The sequence below is a fragment of the Triturus cristatus genome, chromosome 1_2, assembly GCF_964204655.1.
Source record: "Triturus cristatus chromosome 1_2, aTriCri1.1, whole genome shotgun sequence".
NCBI classification, from domain to species: Eukaryota; Metazoa; Chordata; class Amphibia; order Caudata; family Salamandridae; genus Triturus; species Triturus cristatus.
The window spans coordinates 717,881,109-717,904,087 of NC_140580.1; the positions used below are offsets into that span (position 1 = coordinate 717,881,109).

General features: G+C 45.8%; 1 protein-coding gene across 1 annotated transcript in view; it reads left to right on the top strand.

Annotated features, from left to right (window-relative positions):
- ANO7 (anoctamin 7) overlaps positions 1-22,979 on the top strand; it is a 227,047-nt gene that overhangs the window by 187,945 nt on the left and 16,123 nt on the right. The window contains exons 19-22 of the mRNA XM_085608600.1: positions 1,492-1,697; positions 3,348-3,490; positions 13,856-13,946; positions 18,590-18,749. Of these exons, the coding sequence (XP_085464726.1) occupies positions 1,492-1,697; positions 3,348-3,490; positions 13,856-13,946; positions 18,590-18,749 (600 nt within the window). The remainder of the gene's footprint in view (positions 1-1,491; positions 1,698-3,347; positions 3,491-13,855; positions 13,947-18,589; positions 18,750-22,979) is intronic.

Here is a 22,979-nt window from a genome sequence, read left to right on the forward strand (position 1 = left end):
ATGTATGAGGTAAAGCTGTTGCAAACTACTACAGTCCCCTATATTCCAAATAGATTAATCACTACTTGGTAGTCTCTTTTTGTTCTAAATCGCGGCTCACTCACTGAGATCATCTCCTAAATGACCCTCTCTATGCCTTCAGAAGAACCTTTACCATCATCTATATTTAAAACATTTGCTGAAGTCACTGCCAATCATCTCCTCCATCATTGTAGTTCCTGTGGAGGCACAAAATGTTTGAGTGGCCACTGTTTCACTCAGAAACCCAAAAGAAATTGAGTTAATTCTACTCCTTACAAGAAACTCCTCTCCCCCAGTCCAAAAATGGCTCCTGTCCCGTCACCTACTGGACATAACCCCATCTCTAGTACCATCGGTGTAATCCCCTAGTCTCGTCATCAACTCATCCTCAACCTAACGGAATATATCAATAAGTTAACCAATATGTTAACCAAATTAGCAACATACCAACGACACCTTTAAAGGAAAATAACATCCTGTATTTCCGCCAGAAGAGTTCAGGACTGTTGTTCGAGTTCTCACTCTTTCACCCATCAGTGGCAGCAACACTCTTCTTGCTGGACTACAGAAATCGTCAACTACACCTCTTAAAGCAACTCTACATGAGCCAGTTCGACTTATATCTAACGCAAAAAAGTCAGACTGTATTACCCCAATCTTTAAGGAATTACACTGTCTCTAGAAGACCTCATTAGCCTCAAAATTGCCTACATTACTCACATGGACAACCATGCCAGGCTTCCATCTAACTTCAAAGGCAAACTCCACAAAACACGGCGAAAGAGCCGTGCAAGAAAAAACAAACCTCCTTCTCGCAATCCTTAAATCAAGTTAAAGTAAATCCCACAACTAGGCCTTCACCTGTCTGAAACTTAGACTTTGGAACTCCAGCCATGCTGCCCTCAGAATGAACAAAAACCTCCTTTCATTCAAGAACTACCTCCAGACTTGTCTCTTCAAAAAGCATTTTACGTTCTAATCTTCCAAGTCTTCAGATCTACTTCCATCCATATTCTGTCTTAATCCTATGTTCCACTTTTGTTCCCTAATTTCCGCGCTATATAAATGCATTAAATAAATAAAATGAATAAATAAATACATTGAAGATTTATGCATTATATGTAACATAACATGGCACTGTTGACTGAAAGACAGCAATATCTGAAGATGACAGGTGACAACTTGGCAACTGTGTTACCAATGGTACTGTAGTATGTGGAGGAGGCTCTGGGTACTGTGGAGCTGGTGAATCTGGGGCTGAAGGTACTGTGGTCTCAGGGGCTATGGCAACTGCCCTATGTGGTTGTGTTAAGCATTCTATGATGTGGTATTTGTAGAGTCTGTAGCTAGAATGGCTCAGAACCTTTTGTTATAGTTAATGTAGCTGTATTCTGTAGGTGGTGAAGTCTGTGAGACAGCAGAATTTGAAGCTCTGGATCCATCTCTCATTCGTTTCCATATCTGTCTTAGTTCTACAGTTTGGTTTCATCACTATCTTTGTTGCTGCATTCCCACTGGCACCCCTCTTCGCACTGCTGAACAACTGGGTGGAGATTCGCCTGGATGCCCAGAAGTTCGTTTGCGAGTACCGACGGCCTGTAGCCGAGCGTGCCCAAGATATTGGAGTCTGGTTCTTTATTTTGGAGGCACTGGCTCAGCTCTCCGTTATTGTCAATGTAAGTAGGACTAGTAAACATACTGTGGAGATGGGCGTGGGAAAGTGGAGGGGGTGGGTTGTGGGTGGAGCTGGGCATGGAGAAAGTGGAGGGGGTATAATGCAGGTGGAGCTGGTTAGGGTGAAGTTGGAGGTGGGTGTGTTGTAGATAGGTGTAGTGAAAATGGTGTACGTGGAATTATTTGTATTTATTGCTATTGGATTTACTGTACTGATTTTACTGTAAGAGCATTCCAAACAATCGATGAATTGGTACAATAAGTAAATACAAAAATGACAGAGTGCAGAAAAATACAGCACAAAGAAATAGTGTAGGATCAATGTGGAAAAATGCCAAACATGAAGTCCTGTTTAATAAAATAAGCATGTGGCAGGGAAAGTAAAAATGTAAACAACTCAACTTTCCAGTTTCAAGTTCTACAAACTGCTTCCTAATGAAGAGGGTAACATCCACACAAGCAGATGAAGCACTACCCCCAAGATATGGGTGACCCCCTACAGAGCTTTAAAGTTGAGGCCTGCAAATAGCAGAAGTCCATCCATTACAGGGTGAGACAGAAGGAGTGCAAGGCCAAGAAAAAATTAAGAAGAGCCGCCACCCGGTACCTCAGATGGGCCAGTAACCCAGGCTTCCGGACTTGGGAGGGGAGAAATCAGCAACAATTCAATCACAGCTCCAAAAATAATAGCACATGTGAGCCCACGCTGCGGCTCACCTCCACAGTCTGTGTGTTAGTATATGTTAGTGTTGTATGAATGTTGGTATTCATGGCTTTGGTGAGTTTGCAGTGGCAAATGACTGAAAATGTAGAAGTCGAAAACTTGACATGTTACTCCACATTTATTAATTGTATACACATACCTTAGATGTTAGTCTAGCTTCTAAATGTTACTTCTCTTTACCCCTTACACCAGGTTGTTCCTACCATTATACCGCATCTTCTTTTTGCTCAGTTACATATACCGATTATTCTAACTCTAAACCTAATGTAACTTTAACTCCTTGCCCCATACCCAATCCTAGCCCTTACCCATGATCCCACTGAAACACAGCATTGACATTCTTTAGCAATGTTTCACCATTACACTTTCATTACTACGAAAAATGAATTCAATTCAGCCGTGTCAATATGTTGAATTTAGGGAACAATTTAAAGAGTATGGTTGGTAGAGATGAAAGTGTTTCAATGTGATCATATGAGTAATAAAGGTTAGGTATATTTTTTGTAAATTGTTTATATCAGTGTTAGTTTTATATACAGTATGAGGGTAATTTATTCTAAAAACTAAAGGTTGAACTAGAAATCATTATTTGAGGTACTAAGTGGGCAGCAAGATGTAAACATGGCTTGTCTGCACTGAACAGAATATTATATGTAATTGTTGTTTTGCGAACGGATTTGGGCAGGTGGAGAGGCTCAATCAGTCTGTGTTGGTGTCAGCCAGTTAGAGAGGCCTACTTGGTGTGTGCTGGTGTCAGTAAGGGAGTAAAGCCCACTCTGTCATTGGCAGGGAGGGAAAGATTTGGAGTTATACGGTGCAAGTGCAAAGGCGGTAAAAGATTCTCCTGAGATAGCGAAAGGAAGAAGAATGGAGCAAGTGCTGACAACTTTCTTAAGGTCTGTAACCTTTTCTGTCTTACCTCCATTAGGCCTTCCTTATTGCATTCACTTCAGATTTCCTCCCAAGACTTCTCTACGAGTATGAATATGACAACAACCTTCATGGCTACGTTAACTTCACCCTCTCCTACTCCCCGCAGAGCTATGTGGCAAACAACCACACCATGTGCAGGTGAGTGGAGATGCAAGAGTTTGGAAAATAACCAACAGAGCTACTTCCATGTTCAAGAATACCAACACAACACCACCAAGAATCTCCATCATTTTATGGCTGAGAGGTCCTAACACCAACAATGGGGCTCCTTTAACACCCAGTATTTAAGCATCTCTACCACTTACCACTGTGAGCATATGCACCCCACCTCTTATAGAATCTTCATCACCACTACAGAAGAATTTCCACCCTTCACCATTAGAGGAACCACACCCTACCCTGTCCATCACTGAGATATCTTAACAAATTACCACTAGGGAGTCTTCACCAGGACCATTTAGGTAGCTCTACTTACCACCACAGCAGTATACCCCCCTAATTTATCACTGGCTCATCTCAATCCCCCACCACTAGGACATTATCAGAATACACTTATCTCTCAATCTGGCTCTAACAGAGTGATCTGTGCTTCCACATTTCTCCAAACAGACTTCTAACCATACGCAGACAGTATGTTGGTTAGAAGTAGAAGAAAGGGGAAATGGGTAAGAGAGAGAAATGGAGACACTGGTTATTGTCACTGTACCCAGTCAAATAGTTGGGCATAGTAAGTTCTGCAGGAGCATTCATATCCAAAGGCAAGAGAAATTCTTTAGTGATTTTATTATACTTACTCCTGCACCTAACTAATAGTATTGCGCATGATATACCTTTAAGCTATCTCTGCATTTCCATCTTTCTATGGTCTGGTGAACTGCTTGTTTTTTAGAGATAAAACACAATTAAAATCTATGTGCTATATGAAAGAGTATTCTGAGTCATTGTGAGTACTTCTAAGAAATGAGCCGTCACAGCCTTCCCAATCCTTCAAAAGTAGGCATGTCACAATATACTACACATATAAACTTTTTTAAAGTTTGAAAATGTTTATTTATAAATTGCAAACTAACTCAAGTTATTATTAGAAAACAAGCAGAAATCCTCGTAACAAAATAAACAAACCATAAATCTCTAAAGTGTATTAGTCTAACAAAAACAAAAAAAATGGCGAAATGAAAAATAACATCCAAATTCAATTATGATAAAAAAGGAGGGAGAACAAGCAAAAGAGGAAAGGGGAAGCAAAAAAGGGTGTAATGAGTAATATAACTAAAACCCATTTTTCAAGTACAATATATGATAATGATTATTTCTATTTCAGTTACAATCAATAATTAAGAGGTAGTGAAATGTATATATAAATCTCAAATCCCAAAATTTCATAATTACATAAATAATAAGTAGTAGCTATGTACCCCACACCTCGGGAGGGCGTATTGACTTCTTCTTGTATAACTAATGGACAAATGTCAGAAAACAGAGGGGTGGACAAATGAGTTGTCAAGGGAGACCATACAATATCAACTTATTATGTGTCTGAAAAAAATAGTTAGCTGTAGCTATAAATATATCAGTTAGTTTAACATTAAGAGGAAGAAACCGCCTCTCAACATTTAAACAACCTAAAAGAAAATTACCTATTGATAACTGAATGTTATAACGCAAACTAGCATTTATTTTACTTGTTACTTGAACCCAAAACCTCCTAATTAGGGGACAATAAAAAAACAAATGTATTAAGTTTGAATTTTGAGAAGAGCAGTGACAGCATATATTCGTGACAGATTTATTCATTTTATGAAGTAAGGCAGGTGTAATAAACAGTACGGTATATTGAAAATGAAGAGTTTGCTTAATGTTAGCTGCACAAGTGGTACAGTTTTAAATGTCAGCCCATAAATTACCAGGCCATGCCATTTCAGTGTCATTTTCCCAAGACACCTCCACTTCATATTGATCTCTATTAGGTTATAGAGACTTTATTTTCCAATAAATATGAGAAGATTTTTTGTAGAATTATCACACATTGAAAAATATAAAAAATAAATGACGGGTTGGTATGAATCTGAAATGTAGGTGTTGGACCCGGCCTCGTAGAATGGCCCTCCGTGCCCCCGCACCACCGAAACCTGGTACATACAGCCCAAAGCCCCCGGCCCAGCCGAACCTCCCCACCAGGACACACGCACCGACCCGGACATCCCCGTCCCTGGCCTCTCCCCTTTCGGCCACCACGGGCCCGCGTGCCCACTTCATGCACCAAGATGGCCGCCCGGCCCCAGCGCGACCCGGGCATAGAGGCGCCACTCCGGCTGGAGGACATCCCGCTTCCAGGGGATGAGAGAGGGAGGAGCCGTTTCTATCGCACCTCTGAACTCCCCCGGGACGATGGGTTTCGATCGACCCTCCGGCCTCCCTGAGGGCTGGCTCCACGCCTGCTGGGTGTCTGGGACTCCTCCCGACCCAGCCCTGAAAGAATCAAAAGACTATAGCAGGAAATCCCGACAAGCGGCCCCCAGGTGACAAGACCCCTGCCTGCACAGACTCCGGACATCAAAGAGGGGTCGAACTATAACAAGGGGTGCTCTGGGGCTGTCCGGCAGATTCGACGCTGGAACAACGAGAGCCTGCTGACGTGGTCGCGGCTCCTGGAACTGGAACTCACCTGAGCCCTGCTGAGTGACTCGCGGCTCCCTGAAGATCGTAAGACCTCCGAACTTGTACCTGAGCCCTGCCGAGTGACTCGCGGCTCCCTGAAGATCGTAAGACCTCCGAACTTGTACCTGAGCCCTGCTGAGTGACTCGCGGCTCCCTGAAGATCGTAAGACCTCCGAACTCGTACCTGAGCCCTGCTGAGTGACTCGCGGCTCCCTGAAGATCGTAAGACCTCCGAACTTGTACCTGAGCCCGCTGAGCGACTCGCGGCTTCCACAGACTCCACCGGTCCCGCCGGACCCCACGACAACCAGCCTACCCCCCAGCTCGAGGATTGTGAGCTGTGCGCCGGGTACGTCCCTCCTTTGAACCGTTACCAGAGACAGTCCCGCTACCCCCTACCTTTCCGAGACTCTTGAGCCCGTGCTCACCTTGTACATATTTGCAGTGATACCTGTGTGATAAAGCTTGTTCTGAGAATACCCAGTGTGGTCCCTCTGTGTCGTGTGGTGCCAGAGGTACGATCCTAGTTACGAGAGTCCTCCCCCTGGGGAATCTCCCGCCAGTGCCCGGCTACGATACTTTGAGGGTGGGTCTCAGGGTAGTCAGGACCCCTTTCCGGGCTCCTCTGAGGTCGCCGTCTAACAGTAGGCAATATCCTCAAAGCAATAACAAGTTTACCATGTTGCTCATAGGTTGATTTAGGAACAGAGTTTCTCCCTTGTATTTATTGAAATCTATACTGTCTTCATTAAGTAATTAATGAATCCAGAAAATTCTTCTATCAGACAAACACCACAAAAACAACCTTTTATTAATTTGAATAAGTTTGTTTCTATGTAGAGGAGAATAAAATATTTTATTTTCAGATAAATTATTCTCAGTATGGAGAAAGAGTAATCTACTTGTATTGATTAAAGTTGGTCCTAACTACACCAAGGATTTCTATAATATTACAATTGTTAAACAAAAATGGAGTTATAGAAGTGCTCTGTTTTCTTACCCATGCCTGTAAATCAGTATCATGTGAACCAGTGTCATGCTTGCCTTAAAGAAAATTAAATCTGTGACTAAAGAGGCATATCACGCCTCTTATTATTCCAAAGGAATTTAGAAATCATCTAATTTAAGGAATACATTTTAGTTTTGGTAACGTGATAGGTAGCATGGATAAACACTATAAAACCAATAGTACAAAATAATTGTAATAAACTTAGCCATCCCTGCCAAGAGAGGTATAAAGGGGACCAACTATTAAAAAGATTATGTTGTTTTTGTTTAATACATTCTAAATTCAAATAAATTAATTAGAGAACCATATTCCTAAATATTTTTTATCACATCAAGTTAAATTGTAAATATTAAACTTCTCACAGAAAAAGAACTTAAGTGAAGGATTTCATATTTATTAATAATCCATATATAACTTGAAACACAAAATTCCTCATAATCTCTAGTAAGCGAAGGTAATGTCTTTTCAGGGTCATTCAAATACATATGCATGGCATCCATACATGCTGTAAATCTTTAGGTCATCATTACCAAATTGAGAGCCTTTGATGAGGAGATTCTGGTGAAATTTGGCTACAAAAGGATATAAAGATCGAACAAAAAGAAAAAGAAATATAGGCATTCCTCCTCTTTTAATTGAGAAAACCGGAGACATTATATAATTAAGAAGAACAGTGCTTCCAAGAGAACTATATAATATTGAGGTTAGATTGCTAAATATTGGGCCAAATTAAGCCATTTCAAGGATTTAAACATAAAATACCAATCCAGAAGATCAAACGATTTTTCAGCATTTAACAGCTGCTAACTTGGAATCAGTTCAGTTCAAATAACTTTATTCAATTCAATTGAATCATAAAACTGAACTGAACTTGGAATCACATTGGGAGACCTTAATCATGATATTTAAAGAGGACTAACAATAAACTTCCTTTAATAAAATCTGATTGTTTGTGTTGAATCTATTTGGGTACAAAAGCATCAAGAAGCGTAGCAATAATTTTGGCACATATTTTACAATCAATTTTGAGAAATAGACTTATAGGTTTATTATATTTGAAGGACATTAAGGGCCTGGTTTTAAATTTGGTGGACAGTCTGCCATCGGTGAGGGTGGTGGAGATCATTCTGTCCACCAACCTGGCAGCGCTCCGCACGCCAAATTATGAGATCACCACCAGCCCAGTTGGACCTCCTTACTTTGATAGAAGCCACAGCCATTGGTGTGCCTCTAAAAGCGCTGAAAGTTTGATGCACAGCTACCCCATTTCAGGCGGCTGCCCATCAAACTTTTTTGTTTTCAGAAACAAACTCCCAAAGTGGAGCAGGAGGATCTTTAATAATTTTAAAGACAACTGTAGACCACAACGGTTTAAGGATATTGGGTTCAGGGATATCAGTCTTTGATGATTCTGGAGAAGTTGGATCTCTATTTACAACAGAATCAGATTTTAAGGTGGCAAGATCAGTCAACTTGTTTTTAGCCAGAGAGGACTTTTTAAAAATTAGTTTTTTGTTCTGTCCCTAAATTAGACATCGCCTCCTTAAATAGCCATCTAAATACTTAAGTATTTTGACTATTCAGTGTCAATAATGGACCTTCCAAAGAAATTGGATGGCAAGTTAGATGCAGGTTGAATTTAAGGATCAGAATGATTCCTATTGACTCCGTATAGGATAGATGATACGGAATATCCTTAATGTTGTGAGGAGCACAATTAACTTGGCTCGGAGAGAGGTGAGAGTGAATCGAAAAGTATCACTGCCAAGCCTTCTGGTAAGAAAACTGGTTAAGCTGAAAAACCAAACGGATGCCAGGAAGAAAAAATCAACAAAAAAGGTATCCTTGAAACCTGAAAAAGGAAATCTAGATAAAGCGAGGATTTCAAGAAGGGAGAATGCATGACCCAAGAAACCCCTTTCTCAGAATTTAAAGCCGATAAAGCTTGATAGCACTTGGCATCATGAGGGACAAAACGGCCTTCGTTAGTTCTTCAGATGTGCTGTTAGTGTGACAAAATGAAGAAAATAATAAATGACTCACTCCAGGCATCAAGGTCACAATACAACGTCATCCCTCATGTTGCTGATATAAAGTGACTTTTCCAGGTCATTAGTCTTACTCAGAGCAGAGATAATAAGGTCAAGTCACCAGTGAAGCAGTTCAGAACACAGTCATCTCCGCAGGCCCCCAAGTCCCATACAACTTATTTAACCTTTTGATTACATGAAAAATATTCAACAACATCCTAAGTATGCAGGTAGAGAAGCAATCTGAAATGGTCACAAAGATAACATCATTGCTTTGCAGAATTTGGTGCATAGACATAAAATACCCCATATTGTGTTATGTTAAGAGAGATTTGTGTAGCAGTGCATTGTCATAAGTATGGCCTTGCAGTGCTAATTGATTCAGGTGCATTTTCACACTCAGATCTCAAGGAGGTCATTACAAAGTACAAAACAATCCTGGGCCTATCTTCCCTTCTTAATACTCCCATGCTGTCAAATTACACCACCCCCTGTGAAATCTTCTTCACTTGTCACTAGGGAATGTCCTTCACCAATCCTGGTCACATTGTTTGGATTCCCCACGTGGGATGTGCTAAAAACTTGAATCCAGCAGGTTGATGAGGAATGGGTCCAGTTTTCATAAAGGTCTCACTGGACAGTAAGTCAGCACCTCATGATTCTGTGCTGCATAACAAATGCAGCTTCCCAAATTATGAAAACTACTCTCAGAGGTTTAAAATATACAAATCATGATCATCACCAGCAGTAACGCAAAAAGGGCAAAGCCTCTCCATCTGTGTGGAGCCACCAGTGTTATATTCATGTGAAGGACAACCCCATAGCACTCATCCAACCTCCTAAGCAAACTATTTACATAATAAGTCTGTCTCTATTGCCAGGCTATGTGCAGCATAAACGTCTATCCTCTTAGGAAATTCATTAGAGTTTGCAAGAGTTTATTCTAAGAGGTCCATAATTTTATCCATTTAGTCCTTCAGTGTCCATGGGAGGGTTACATATTTTACAAAGGAATTTGTGGTCCAGGCGATTCTGTTCTGTTCTGTTGCTGTATTGTTGTATTCTGACTGCCTTATTGTATCAACGTGGTTGTTTTCCCCCTGTGCCTTGCCCGCCCCGCTCCCCGCTTCCCGCCGCCGTTCACGCGGCCACGCCCCCTTTTGTTCTGTGTCCTCCCCGCTCCCGTCTCCCAGCTGCTCCTCCCTCCCACTTAGCCTTAAATGGCGACCGCGCAGACGCGCAGCAGTCACGCGCAGCGGGCGCGCCGATTGTGCGCCGAAGGCGCGCCAAAGGCAAGCCCATCTGCGCCCGTCCGCGCCTGGACCGCGCCCAGTGCCAGGACCCCTGGCCCCCACCGATGCAAGACGACCCGACAGACCTACGACGCCGCTGCCCTCAACGCACTCAATTCCGGCCGGAACCCCACCTGCTGCCGGACCGCCCCGAAACGCATTCACGGACCCTTCACCTGCAGAACCTGCAAGTTCACCTGCCTCCGAACCTGCACCGCGCCCGCCAAGCCAAGCTCCAGCAGCGACCTCAAGTGTATCATGCTCTGCTCAACACCCGCTCCGTCCACAGACACGCTGTGGAACTCTGGAACCTCCTCGACACAACATCACCAGACATCGCCTTCCTCACGGAAACATGGATGAACGCCTCCTCAGCCCCCGACATCGCCATCCCGGACGGGTACAAGATCATCAGGAGGGACCGCGTCAACCAGACCGGAGGAGGCATCGCCATCATCCACAAGAACACCATCCGCATCACAACCGACTCCAACGACACCTTCGCCGCTGCCGAGCACCTCAACTTCCAGATTCACACCGACCCAAAGACGACCCTCAGAGGCACCCTCATCTACAGACCCCCGGGACCACGCACACAATTCAGCGAAGACATCACGGACTTCATCAGCCCACACGCCCTCCCCTCTGCCGACTACATCCTCTAGGGGACCTCAACTTCCACCTGGAGAACAACAAGGACCGCAACACCGTCACCCTGCTGGACAACCTCGCCAACCTCGGACTCAAGCAACTGGTCAACACCCCCACCCACTACGCCGGCCCCACGCTTGATCCCGTCTTCTCATCCAGCAAGCACATCACCTTCAGCCACTCCACCGGACTCCACTGGACCGACCACAGCTGCGTCCACTTCAGCTTCAGAAAAACCACAACCCACCACCACCCGCAACAGGTTCCTCACAGGAGCTGGAGCAAGATCACCGCCGACCAGCTCACCACCTCCCTCAGCCAGAACCCACCTGCCAGCACAACGGACCCCAACGAAGCAGCCCGCAACTTCACGCAGTGGCTGACCGCCTGCGCCGACGACCTCGCACCACTGAAGAACCCTCCCAGCAGACCCAGAAGCAAGAAGCCCCCTGGTTCACCGACAAACTCAAGGACTCCAAGAAGACCTGCCGCACCCTCGAGAAAGCCTGGCTCCTCGACCAGACCACTGACAACACGCCACCCGCAAGCACCACCAGCTCATCCGCACCACCAAGAAGAAATCACTGAAGGAGCGACTGGACAACAACGCCCACGACAGCAAGGAACTCTTCAGCATCGTCAAGGAGTTCTCCAACCCCAGCACCGGCAACAATGACATCACCCCTTCACAAGATCTCTGCGACTCCCTCGCCTCGTTCTTCCACCGCAAGATTGCCGACATCCACAACAGTTTCGGCACACCATCCACGCACCCAACCGTCGAACCAACGCACCCCACCGCCACCCTCCGCACCTGGACCACGGTGACCACTGAAGACACAGACCGCACGATAAACACCATCCACTCCGGATCTCCAACCGACCCCTGCCCCCACCACGTCTTCAACAAGGCCGACTCCACCATCGCACCCCAACTCCGGGACGTCATCAACACCTCCTTCAACACTGCCACCTTCCCGGAGAGCTGGAAGCATGCTGAGCTCAGCGCCCTACTGAAGAAACCAACAGCGGACCCCACCGACCTCAAGATCTTCCGACCCATCTTGCTCCTCCCTTTTCCTGCCAAAGTCATCGAGAAGTTCGCCAACAGACAGCTTGCCGCATTCCTTGAGACGAACGGATCCCTCGACCCCTCGCAGTCCGGTTTCAGAGCCAACCACAGCACCGAGACCGCCCTCATTGCAGCCACCAACGACATCCGAGCCCTGCTCGACAACGGGGAAACAGCGGCACTCATCCTCCTGGACCTCTCCGCAGCGTTCGACACTGTATGCCACCGCACCCTAGTCCAACGCCTCAGCAACACCGGCATCCAAGAGAAGGCACTGGAGTTGATCATCTCGTTCCTCGCCGGAAGAACACAGAGAGTCCGCCTCCCCCCGTTTCGATCCGAGGCCACCAAAGTCATCTGCGGCGTCCCGCAAGGATCATCACTCAGCCCCACCCTCTTCAACGTCTACATGAGACCTCTTGCTGCCATCGCACGCCAACACAACCTCAACATCATCTCCTACGCCGACGACACCCAGCTGATCCTCTCCCTCACCAGAGACCCCGACACCGCCAGAACCAGCCTACACGAAGGGATGAAAGACGTCGCCGAGTGGATGAAGAACAGCCGCCTGAAACTGAACTCAGACAAGACGGAAGTCCTCATCCTGGGACCATCACCCTCCGCCTGGGATGACTCCTGGTGGCCCCCAGCCCTGGGCACCGCCCCCAAGCCAACAGACCACACACGCAACCTGGGCTTCATCCTGGACTCCTCCCTCTCGATGACCAGACAAGTCAATGCCGTCTCCTCATCATGCTTTCACACCCTTCGCATGCTTCGCAAGATCTTCCGATGGATCCCGACCGAAACCAGGAAGACGGTCACCCAGGCCCTCGTCACCAGCCGACTGGACTACGGAAACACCCTCTACGCCGCAACCACAGCCAAGCTACAGAAAAGACTCCAACGCATCCAGAACGCCTCCGCCCGACTCATCCTGGACATCCCCCGACGCAGCCACATCTCCGGCCACCTGAGGGACCTGCACTGGCTCCCCGTCAACAAGAGGATCATGTTCAGGCTCCTCACCCACGCACACAAGTCTCTCCACGACCTGGGCCCCAAGTACCTCAACGACCGCCTGACCTTCTACATGCCCACCCGCCAGCTACGGTCTACTAGCCTCACCCTCGCCGCCGTACCACGCATCCGAAGAGCCACCGCCGGAGGCAGATCCTTCTCCTACCTGGCAGCCAAGACATGGAACTCCCTCCCCATCCACCTTCGGCTGACCCAGGACCACCTCGCCTTCAGGAGACAACTCAAGACCTGGCTGTTCGAGCAGTAGCGGACCCCTTCCCCCAAGCGCCTTGAGACCCTTCCGGGTGAGTAGCGCGCTATACAAGTGGTATGATTGATTGATTGATTGATTGTTCTCTTGTCTGATTTGTTGCTCCTGGTTGCGGAAGGGAATGCTTTACAAACTGACTGCGTTCTGACCAGGCTGGCAGTTGACCTGTTCTTGAGGCACCTTCACATATTGCCGTTCCACATGCTGGAGTTCATTTTAACAATACATTTTGAACATCTTCACTCAACTACTCAGGCATGTTTCAATACCCCACCACTCGAGAGTGCACACCCTCTAGTTACCCTCTAGTTAATGAGTCAATCAATCAATCAATATTCTTTCTTCGATTTAAAAAAAAAATAATAATAAAAGACAAACACAGTACAAAACAAAACATAGAGATCAACATCAGCACAAGTTAAAATTTTGATTGCTTTAGAACCCTAGAGAATGTACTTGTGACAGACTCCTGCTTCCTTCTTTATTTTGTGTTGCAGGTACAAGGCTTTTCGGGATGAGACAGGAAGTCACTCTCTCTTCTACTGGAAGCTGCTGGCCATCCGTCTGGGATTCATCATTGCTTTCGAGGTGAGGTGTGAGGAAGGCAGAAATGGCTCACGTTGCATGTTTAGCTTCCACAGGCTAGGCCACTCTTGTGACTGGTGGCTCTTTGTAAATCATTTTTGAGAAACATCTTGCCCATTCTTAGATGACAGATGGGTAACTTTAAGACTTGCACATGTTGTCAAGTGGTTAGTGATGCATTTTCCAAGGTACAGCAAATTACCCAAACAACACACTCCAAAGGCCACATGCATGATCTCATCTTCCCAATATTACCAACAATCCCAACCATCCATACCCTTTCACTACATGCCAAGTTACTTGGATTCACCCTGGACACAAGTCGCACTCTCTAGGAATACACTGCCAAAAAACAAAGATGGCATGTTACCAGCTATCTTTTTTAAAGCAAGTGAAACCATTTCTTCCAGAAAGCCGCTTCAGAACTACTGTTCAAGCTCCCATTCTCATACATCTCAATTATGGTAAAGCCTGCTGCATGGCTTCCCAGACTTCAAATTGGTCCTGCTTGAGGGCATTCTACACGCCTCAACATGTCTCATCCATGGACTGAAGAAACGGGATCACTTCACACCCATCCTGATGGAGCACCATTGACTTCCTTTCCCAGCCCACCCCATCTTTAAAATCAGCTGCATCTTTTAGAAAGCTACCTCGACCAGCATCCCCACTCTTCTTGCAAACAGTCTCACTATCTCTGGTGGCTATCTTGGCACACCCGCAGCCAGAACACCATAAGACTGGAGACTAAAAGCCCGATTACGATGCAGTTAGGGAATCTTCCAGATCGAATCAGTTTGGAAAAGGTTTCTGACCAACTCGGATCGGGAGAGTCCGACCGACCAAGTATGATGCATCCGGATGCTTCCAAATATGATTTGGTTGGACTTCTATTGACTTCTATGGGAGCCTATGTTCCTAACCGCATCATAATCTGGCCCTCGGTCGGGAAGACACATTCCCGAACCAATTCGGAAGGAGAAAATGCTGTTAGGAGGCCTTCCTAACCGCATCATAATCTGGCCCTAGGTGGGAATGCTTTCCTAACCGCATCGTAATCAGGCCCTAAGAAGTGTAAAAAGGAAAAATGAAGGCAGGAAGCCTTTTCTAACTATGAATCCGAGATCATGGAACAACATCCCTGTGTCCCTAAGGGCCACCCCAGTGTTGCTCCAAAATAGGTAAGAGTTAAAGATGCACTTCTTTAAAAAACGCTAAATCACAAAGCAGCAAAATAAGCTATCTACTCCCAGGACCCATCCACCTCTCTTATTATCACTCAATGACTGAATGCTTGCATCTGAGCCTGTACAGTGTTCACTGCCTTTTGGCTATGTTTGTGCTATACATGAACACTTTATGCATATAAGGTTTTACAATATTTGTGGAAACTGATTTTTGGGTTTGATGTGTATAGCACTTCTGCCATTCATAGTGAACAAGACTTCATCTTATTGGCACCTGATAAAAGTGTGAAAGAACACCACCATGCAGCCAGAATTCTAAATAATTCTGAATATTTTGTGTATATGAAAGAAATCTAAACTGAACCATAAGCACATAATTAGCAATTTGCAGCTGATTTTCAGAGCATGATCGTGGGGGCAAACTCAGACACTACAAAGGCCCTCTTCACTCCATGCTCCTCACATCGATCATCCACACAGACCTGGGTCCGCATTACACAAAGTGCCCCGGGGAGCACAATGGGCATTTGGACCAGATTTCGTGCCCCCGGGACACTTTGGTATTACAGAAGGGGCCGCAGATGCTTGTGCAGCCCCTTCCGTAATACAGATAGCACTGGCACACATATAGCGCCAGCACCATCATCAGAGAGTGTTCCCTCATTTGCATGAAGGCATGACCCCATGCAAATTAGGACATCTCTTTGTCTCTGCACCCGCACCATATTATAGACACAGGTGCAAAGGCAAAGAAGCCACGGAAATACAGTGCACTGTCAGTGCTCCCCCTGATGGCAGCCCTCGGGAGGGGGTGAAGGGGGTCCTATGTACCCCTAGACAGCCCTTTGCAGGCGATTGCAGTCACTCACTGCACCCACCTGCAAGGGGTTCTCTCACCCATTTTAAAAAGTGCAGGTGGGTTGCTACCTGCACAGTGAAACTCAGAGCGCTTGCTTCATCACCCCTCTCCCCATTTCACTGGAATATGCTACCTCCAGGGTGCAGAGTGAGTTCTCAGCTGCCCTGGAAACAGCGTGATCATTTTAATAAGGCTCACTCTCCTTGTTTGAGCAGGGTGCACCTTTTCAAAGGTGCGCCTGGTGCAACCTAGAAAAATTCACCGCATGTGTAATTGCGGTTGATAATGTTGATTGCATCAAAGGTAGCCTTTACTGCAGTGACCACGGGTCCTATTCTCAAAGGTAAAATCAGTTATCGATGTATGTTTAATTCCGAATATTTCTTTTTTTACACCTGGCAGGTATTCACAAAGGGATTTTTGGGATGGCATAAACCCTTTTATGGGGGTGGGGATCTATGCCACAAATGAGGACTTCTCTGAAGCCCTACCTCTTACTCAGAGGGTGTGTGTTCCCAGTTGTGATTTGCTTTGGAAGTTTGTGAATGCCCACAAACTTGTAGTGCAGCTGTTCAGAAAAAAGCAAGTCCAGGCATCGTCGGAGAACTCTGCTCATATGTTCCTACTTTATGTGAATAGGGTTCCATGTTTTCTAGAAATGAAGGGTGGATTCATTCAGCAGCTGTTGCTTCATGAGTGTGTCAAACTTGTTTCTGATTTCATGTTCTGTTTTTCTCTCCTTCTGTATTCTTAAAATTAAGTATTATATTGTGTTGCCACAAAGTTAATAATATCTTGGGTAGTAGCAAATTCAGAGTTACTTGTACGTGAGGCAAATTTGATACTGTGGCAATACTTGAATAATTTTGTTCAGCTGAAATGTACAAAGCATTCACAATGACTATTGGCCACATATTTTGAATAAGAGGTCTGCCATACAGGGACCAACACAATACAATTATTATCTAGATTTAGATGCCGCATGTGCTAAAGAGTTAGATGAGTTGGTCCTGAGAACCATCTTAAGTTGACCTCTTCTGCTCCAAGATGCTGGTTTGTAATCCATCAACACATATGTATCTACACAAGGTACCAATGAGGAAACATGTAAGAAATGTTCTCTCGGGTAGGTGTATTCATTGGATCTGCAAAAAACCCTGCGAGGCACCCTTTCTCGGAATGTTGGGGGAGATTTAACAAGATTTTATGCCAGGCGTGCATCACAAAAGTCATGCAAATCGGTGCAAAATCTTTTTTTCTTATTCACTTTCGAACCCTAAACTTGTTTAGCGCTGCAAATAACGTGAAAGTAACACGAAGCAGTGCATAGCGCTGTCTTGCATTACTTAGCACAAAGAGGCGGTACCATGGATGGAGCATGGGCATTCCCATTCCCATGCAACCGCCCAAGGTTTCTGATGCTAAACCCTATTAACTAAATAAAGTAGATAGGGTTTAGAATCAGAAAATTGCACCCTTTTAAAGTAGACACAAGGAAGATGAAATGTTTTCATTTCTCCTTCCTTTTCTGACTTTGTACGTGTGCAAAGAGTGGAAAGGGCTAAAGTCAGTCTATGCATAGTATTTTGTACTTACCCTTCCAGTAAAAACCTATGCTAGACTCACAGAGACACCCATGCACCATGGCACAAAGGTGTCTCTGTGGTGCGCAGCAGCTGATTTCTGCACCGGCGCCAGGGAAAGGAGAGCAGAGTGCCATATTTCTGTAACTATGGTGCTCCCCTCCTCTCTCCTTGTCACGCAGCTCAGCACAGCACAGCATTTGTGGCTACTGCACTGCGCTTCTCAATTAAATGGTGAATCTGTTCCATTGTGTCTAGACATGCTGCTCCTATATAGTTGTTGTGCGGCGGCTGTGGGCCCAGCTTCATGGCCATGCCCATGATAGCTCGCACTCTGTGATGCTCTCTGAATGCCGACATTAGTTTCACTGTGCCCTCTGGTGGTAGCAAACGAGAAGCTGTGCTGGACCCTCCCTTTTCCTTGGAGATTTTAAAGAAGCAGGTTCATCCTCTAGGTGACACGAGGCCTAAAATATTGACATAAGACAGTAATACTGCACTCACTACATTGCCTAACACAACATTACTATTCTTAACTCTGCACCCTCGTACACTAGACTTATGCAATGTAATGGCTGTGATATTTTTGTCATGCAATCTATTGCATGCAACACAGTAATCCACAGTGGTGTAGCTAGACCTATGGCAGCTCGTGGCGGCCCCTGCATTTGCCGCCCAGTGGCAGCCTGCATGTGTGAGCGGGGGTGGGATTCGGGGTAATGGCGATTCCCATGCGTCTGCCGTGATGGCCCCGGGTACGAGCGGGGGTGGGGTGGGAGAGGCCGCCGCCTCAAAACTCGTGTCTCCCGATGTGGACCACTCCCCTTTGCTATGCCACTGGTGACCCTCCACCCTCCTCTCCCTCCCTTACCCCATGTGGTTTATGTGTGGCATCTACGCTCTTGCTCTGCCATTGTCTTTGTGTTTTTCAATTGGGTATGATGACAGATGATGGTGTTAAGTATTTTCTCTCTCTCTCCCTCCTCACATCTCTTCTCCGTCTCACCCATCACTCAGCACGTTGTCTTCTTCAGCCTCCGCTGCATTGACTGGATGGTTCCAGACATCCCAGAGTCCGTGGAAGTGAAGATGAAGAGGGAACGGTACCTGGCCAAGCAGGCACTGGCCGACAACCAGGATGTGTTGCTGACGGTGAGTCCTGGCTCCGGCTCCCCAGGTCAGTGTGCAAGGTTCTTCTGAATGTGTGTTGTGCTTGTGTCACTAGTGATGGAGGTCAGTGTTTATTGCCAGCAGATACACAATGTGCTGAAATGAGAAATATTTGTTCTGGGGCCTGGGAGAGAGCAAGTCTTTATCGCCCAATCCAGGGAATAAGTGCCCTCTCCCAGCATGGAATAAATATATCTCTCATTGTGTATTCTATTTATACAATAGGCATCACCAAACAGCTGTGGCTTCTGAGAAGTCGTTATATTGTTGCATCACATGTATAGCATTCCAACTGAGAAACATTGGTATTGACTGATCAAAAATATAGCATCATGCTCAGAAGTAGTGGTCCTGTTCCATTAAAATCATAGCAGCTCTGCTGAGAAATGCCGGTCCTTTCTCATGAAAGGTAATGCAGCAGCCATGCTGGGAAGAAGCAGTGCAGAAAACCTGCTGAGAAGAGGAGGTATTAACTTATTGCAGATATTGCAGCCTTGCCAACAAGTGCTGCTGCAATACACCAAGAAAGGTAAAATAAATAGATGTGTTTTTTCTGCTGCAATAAAATATGGCTGAGGCTTCTCGGAATTCCTGATTCGCTCAGTAATGGGAGTTACCATCCAATCAGAGGTGCTGTATTTTGAGTACAATATTATCACACTCTCAGGGTTTTCACAGCACATATTCAACAGGCAAACAGAGGAATATGTACTTGGAATAAAGCCTAGAATGTGGTCATTACATATGGAAATTGGTGCGAAGAAACTGATTTTCACTGAAATTCCGCATTCCTAATGGAACAGCCCCGATTAGTGTAGAAATACTAGACCCAGAAAATAGTGAACCAAATGGTATAGTAAGTTTTAATCATTGGGAAATAAATTAAAATACAGATCTCGTTGTCATCCAATAAAAAGCATAACTCTTCAGAGCAAAGATGTCACGGCCCTATTATTAAACATTATTAAAGAGCCATTGATAATAGCTCTGGGATGTATTCCACTGTATCATTGTTTTGCCCAGTATGCCATTCTTTACAAGGACCAGCCATATGTAAATCAGCCTTGTGCCTGCTCCAATTGGAACAGCCCACTCACCCCAAACTGCAAAGCACCCCCCTGATTGGAACACAAGACTGGAACACGAGCAACTGCAGGCCAGTTTCTTCCTTGTTGGACCTCGTCAGTGAGGTTCAGCTTGAGACCATTTGAGGGCCCACTCCTGTTCATATTCCCCACCTATTAAAACAAAAAAAGATAGGTGGAATGCATTAATTAATTTCAGCTACTAATATTTACTCAGTCACATTCCAGTCTGGCGCGTTTTCCTCTATGTCGCTCTAGACAGGGACCATCTCTAAACAAGTTAAAACAAAAATCTGCTTCAGTAGAAACAGTCAAACCTGAGCTGCTAAGCGGGTCCCCTCCAGGTGGGAATACAAACAACGCCAGATTGGTTATGGCCTTACTGTGTCTCCTCAGTGAGGTACAGCTGAGCCGTATTGTACAGTCAGTAGGGGTCCCACGTTTGGGAATATTCGCCACTCCTAGGATGCTGACTTAGAAAAACAATATGATGAATGGAATGCTTACATCTATCTCACCCTATCATAGTTGAAAGTTAAACACATGAATAAATGACATTACCAACTAGCGGTCCCCATCTCTGTGCTGCCCTGCTGCACCTAGGACTCTGGTTCCTTCTGCTGTAGTATCAATATCTGGAGGCTCCTTTTCTGGTGCTGTAATACTGAGGACGTAATACACAAAGTGCCGGGGCGCAACGGGCATTTGCTCCGGCTTTGCACGCCCCTGGGGTATTTTGGTATTAGAGAAGGGCCGCAGACGCTTGTGTGGCCCCTTCTGTAATACTGGAAGCGCTGGCGCACATACAGCGCCAGCGCTTTCACAAGAGGTTGTTCCCTAATTTGCATGCGGGCGTGCCTCATGCAAATGAGGGAATCTCTTTGCCTCTGCGCCCGCGCCATATCATAGACGTGGGCACAGAGGCAAAGAAGCTCTTAGGAGGTGCACTGTCAGTGCGCCCCCTGATAGCAGCCCTCTGGAGGGAGTAAAGGGGTCCTATGAACTCTCCAGACATCCCCTTGCATGCGGGTGCAGTCACTCAGTGAGGACCTGGCCTGGCAGTTCGGGTGGACTGTTCCCATAGGGCACAGGGTCAAGACTGATTTGCATATGGCTGGGTTCAAACTGGAATGGCATGGTGAGCAAAAAAACGATGGATTTAGGCCCAGATCTCTGTACTGGGGTGAATGTATGCCATTGTTCTGCATTCTTTCCATTTATAGTTATTTTTGCAGCAGTCACTCACTGCACCCGCCTGCAATGGGAATCTCTAATACCCTTTAAAAGTGCAGGCGGCTTTCAGCCTGCGCAGTGAAACATGGAGCGGCTGGTTCAAAGCCTCTCCGTTATTCACTTGAATGCACTGCCCCCAGGGCAGCATGAGTTTGCGGCTGCCCTGGGAGCAGCGCATTCTATGTAATAGGGCGCACTTCCCCTGTTTTTGCTCGGCGCACCTGTTTTAAGGTGCCCCATGGTGCAAACAGGGAAAGTGCACCCTATACATAACAGGGCTCCTGGTGTGTAATAGTTACCTTCTCAAAACCGATATCCTGGAGTTTATTAGTCCAGTTCTCAGTGCTGTTAGACTGGCATCTCGACGCTCATTGCCCAATCTGTAAACATGACATCTAGTAGTCCAGTTCCAAAGCTGAATCATTGGCGTTTAGCAGGCCTATTTCCCATACTTAAATTGTCACCTTGCTCATGATATAATGCAGGTACCTAGAATCCCCATCCCCAAGCATAATACTGAACCCTAGCAGTCATTTTCCCCTGCTATAATACTGACCAATAATAGTGTGGAATTCCCCCATTTTCTTGTGATGCTTATTTCCCCAAGTTGTGTTACGCCGAGTGTATGAAAAGGAAATATAAAAGTGCAGCTACTCACTATTCCAGAGTGCCTGCTTGCTACTGAGTAGTACAGATACTCTACCCCTGCTGGGAAGTGCTGGTATTCTCCCATCCAAATGAAAGAAGTGCAGATGCTTAGTACTTGAGACGACTTGCCCATTGAAAACACTACTTAAACCTAGTAATCCAGGTCACCTTGCTATAATGCCAGTCGTGGCTGGCATGACTCGCTGGGGGGGGGGGCGGGTTATGGGTCCGCGCGGGGTGATGTTTAAATAATATAAAAAAGAAGCGGACCTTCCCGGGTCCCACGATGTCGCAAAGGCAGTGTTGTGATTGGTGGGGACAGCGCCCAGCTGGGCGCCTATGGGCAGACCATTTTCTCTATGTAGGCTGCATGCCTACATAGAAAAAATGGATGGTGCGCATGACTGGTTTGGTCGGCCCTAGAGGGCCTGCAAAACAGTCAGGCCCCACAACATTGGGCAAGCCACTCCTCCCTGAACCGCTCACCCCCAACCAGGCATACCCTTCTGCTTTCTCGCAGTGCAAGAAGCAGAAACATAAAATGGTAGTATGTTTCTGCTTTTCGCACTGCGAGAAATCAGTGGGGCAACGCTCCTCCGCCCTAATGGAGGAGCCTCCCCTGTCATACTCGCATCCAGAAGCACCATTACCAGTGATGAAATACTGACATATTATTACAATTACCTTGCTGTAATGCTGATGCCTAATGTATAAATACATTGTTTACATTACCAGTGGCCATGCTGTTCTTTGATAAGAATCCAAAGGTGAGACACAAAGCAGACAGGTTTTATATAAAGGGGATTTTCAAAGCACTGAAAATCCATAGCAGTGACTTCTTTGCACTATAATTAGGCTTTCAGCAACATAACTGTGCTACATGGGTATCGGACGTCCATGTTGTCCTCCAACCCTCTGTGACTGTGTTGGCACGAGCTGCGCAGTCAATTATTCTGTGTATTTTGTTGGCGGTGTCCGTCTGAGACGTACACCGTAGCAAAATACCTCCCTTTTTACTGCTAGTGATGCCCGCTAGAGGGAGCCGCAAGCTAAGGCCAGGGTCACTCATTCAGTGTAATGTAAGAATGTTTCCTTCGGTCACTTGTCTTTTGGTCCCTAGCATTGAAAATAACGATTTAAGATATTTAGTTGCAAATATATTAATTTTTCACACTCTGCACAGCAGCAACCAGATTTGCTGCGCTGCGTTCTGCACAGGGTATAAAACAGCGCAGAACCGTCGCTACTGAATAGGCCTGCTGCTGTAATCA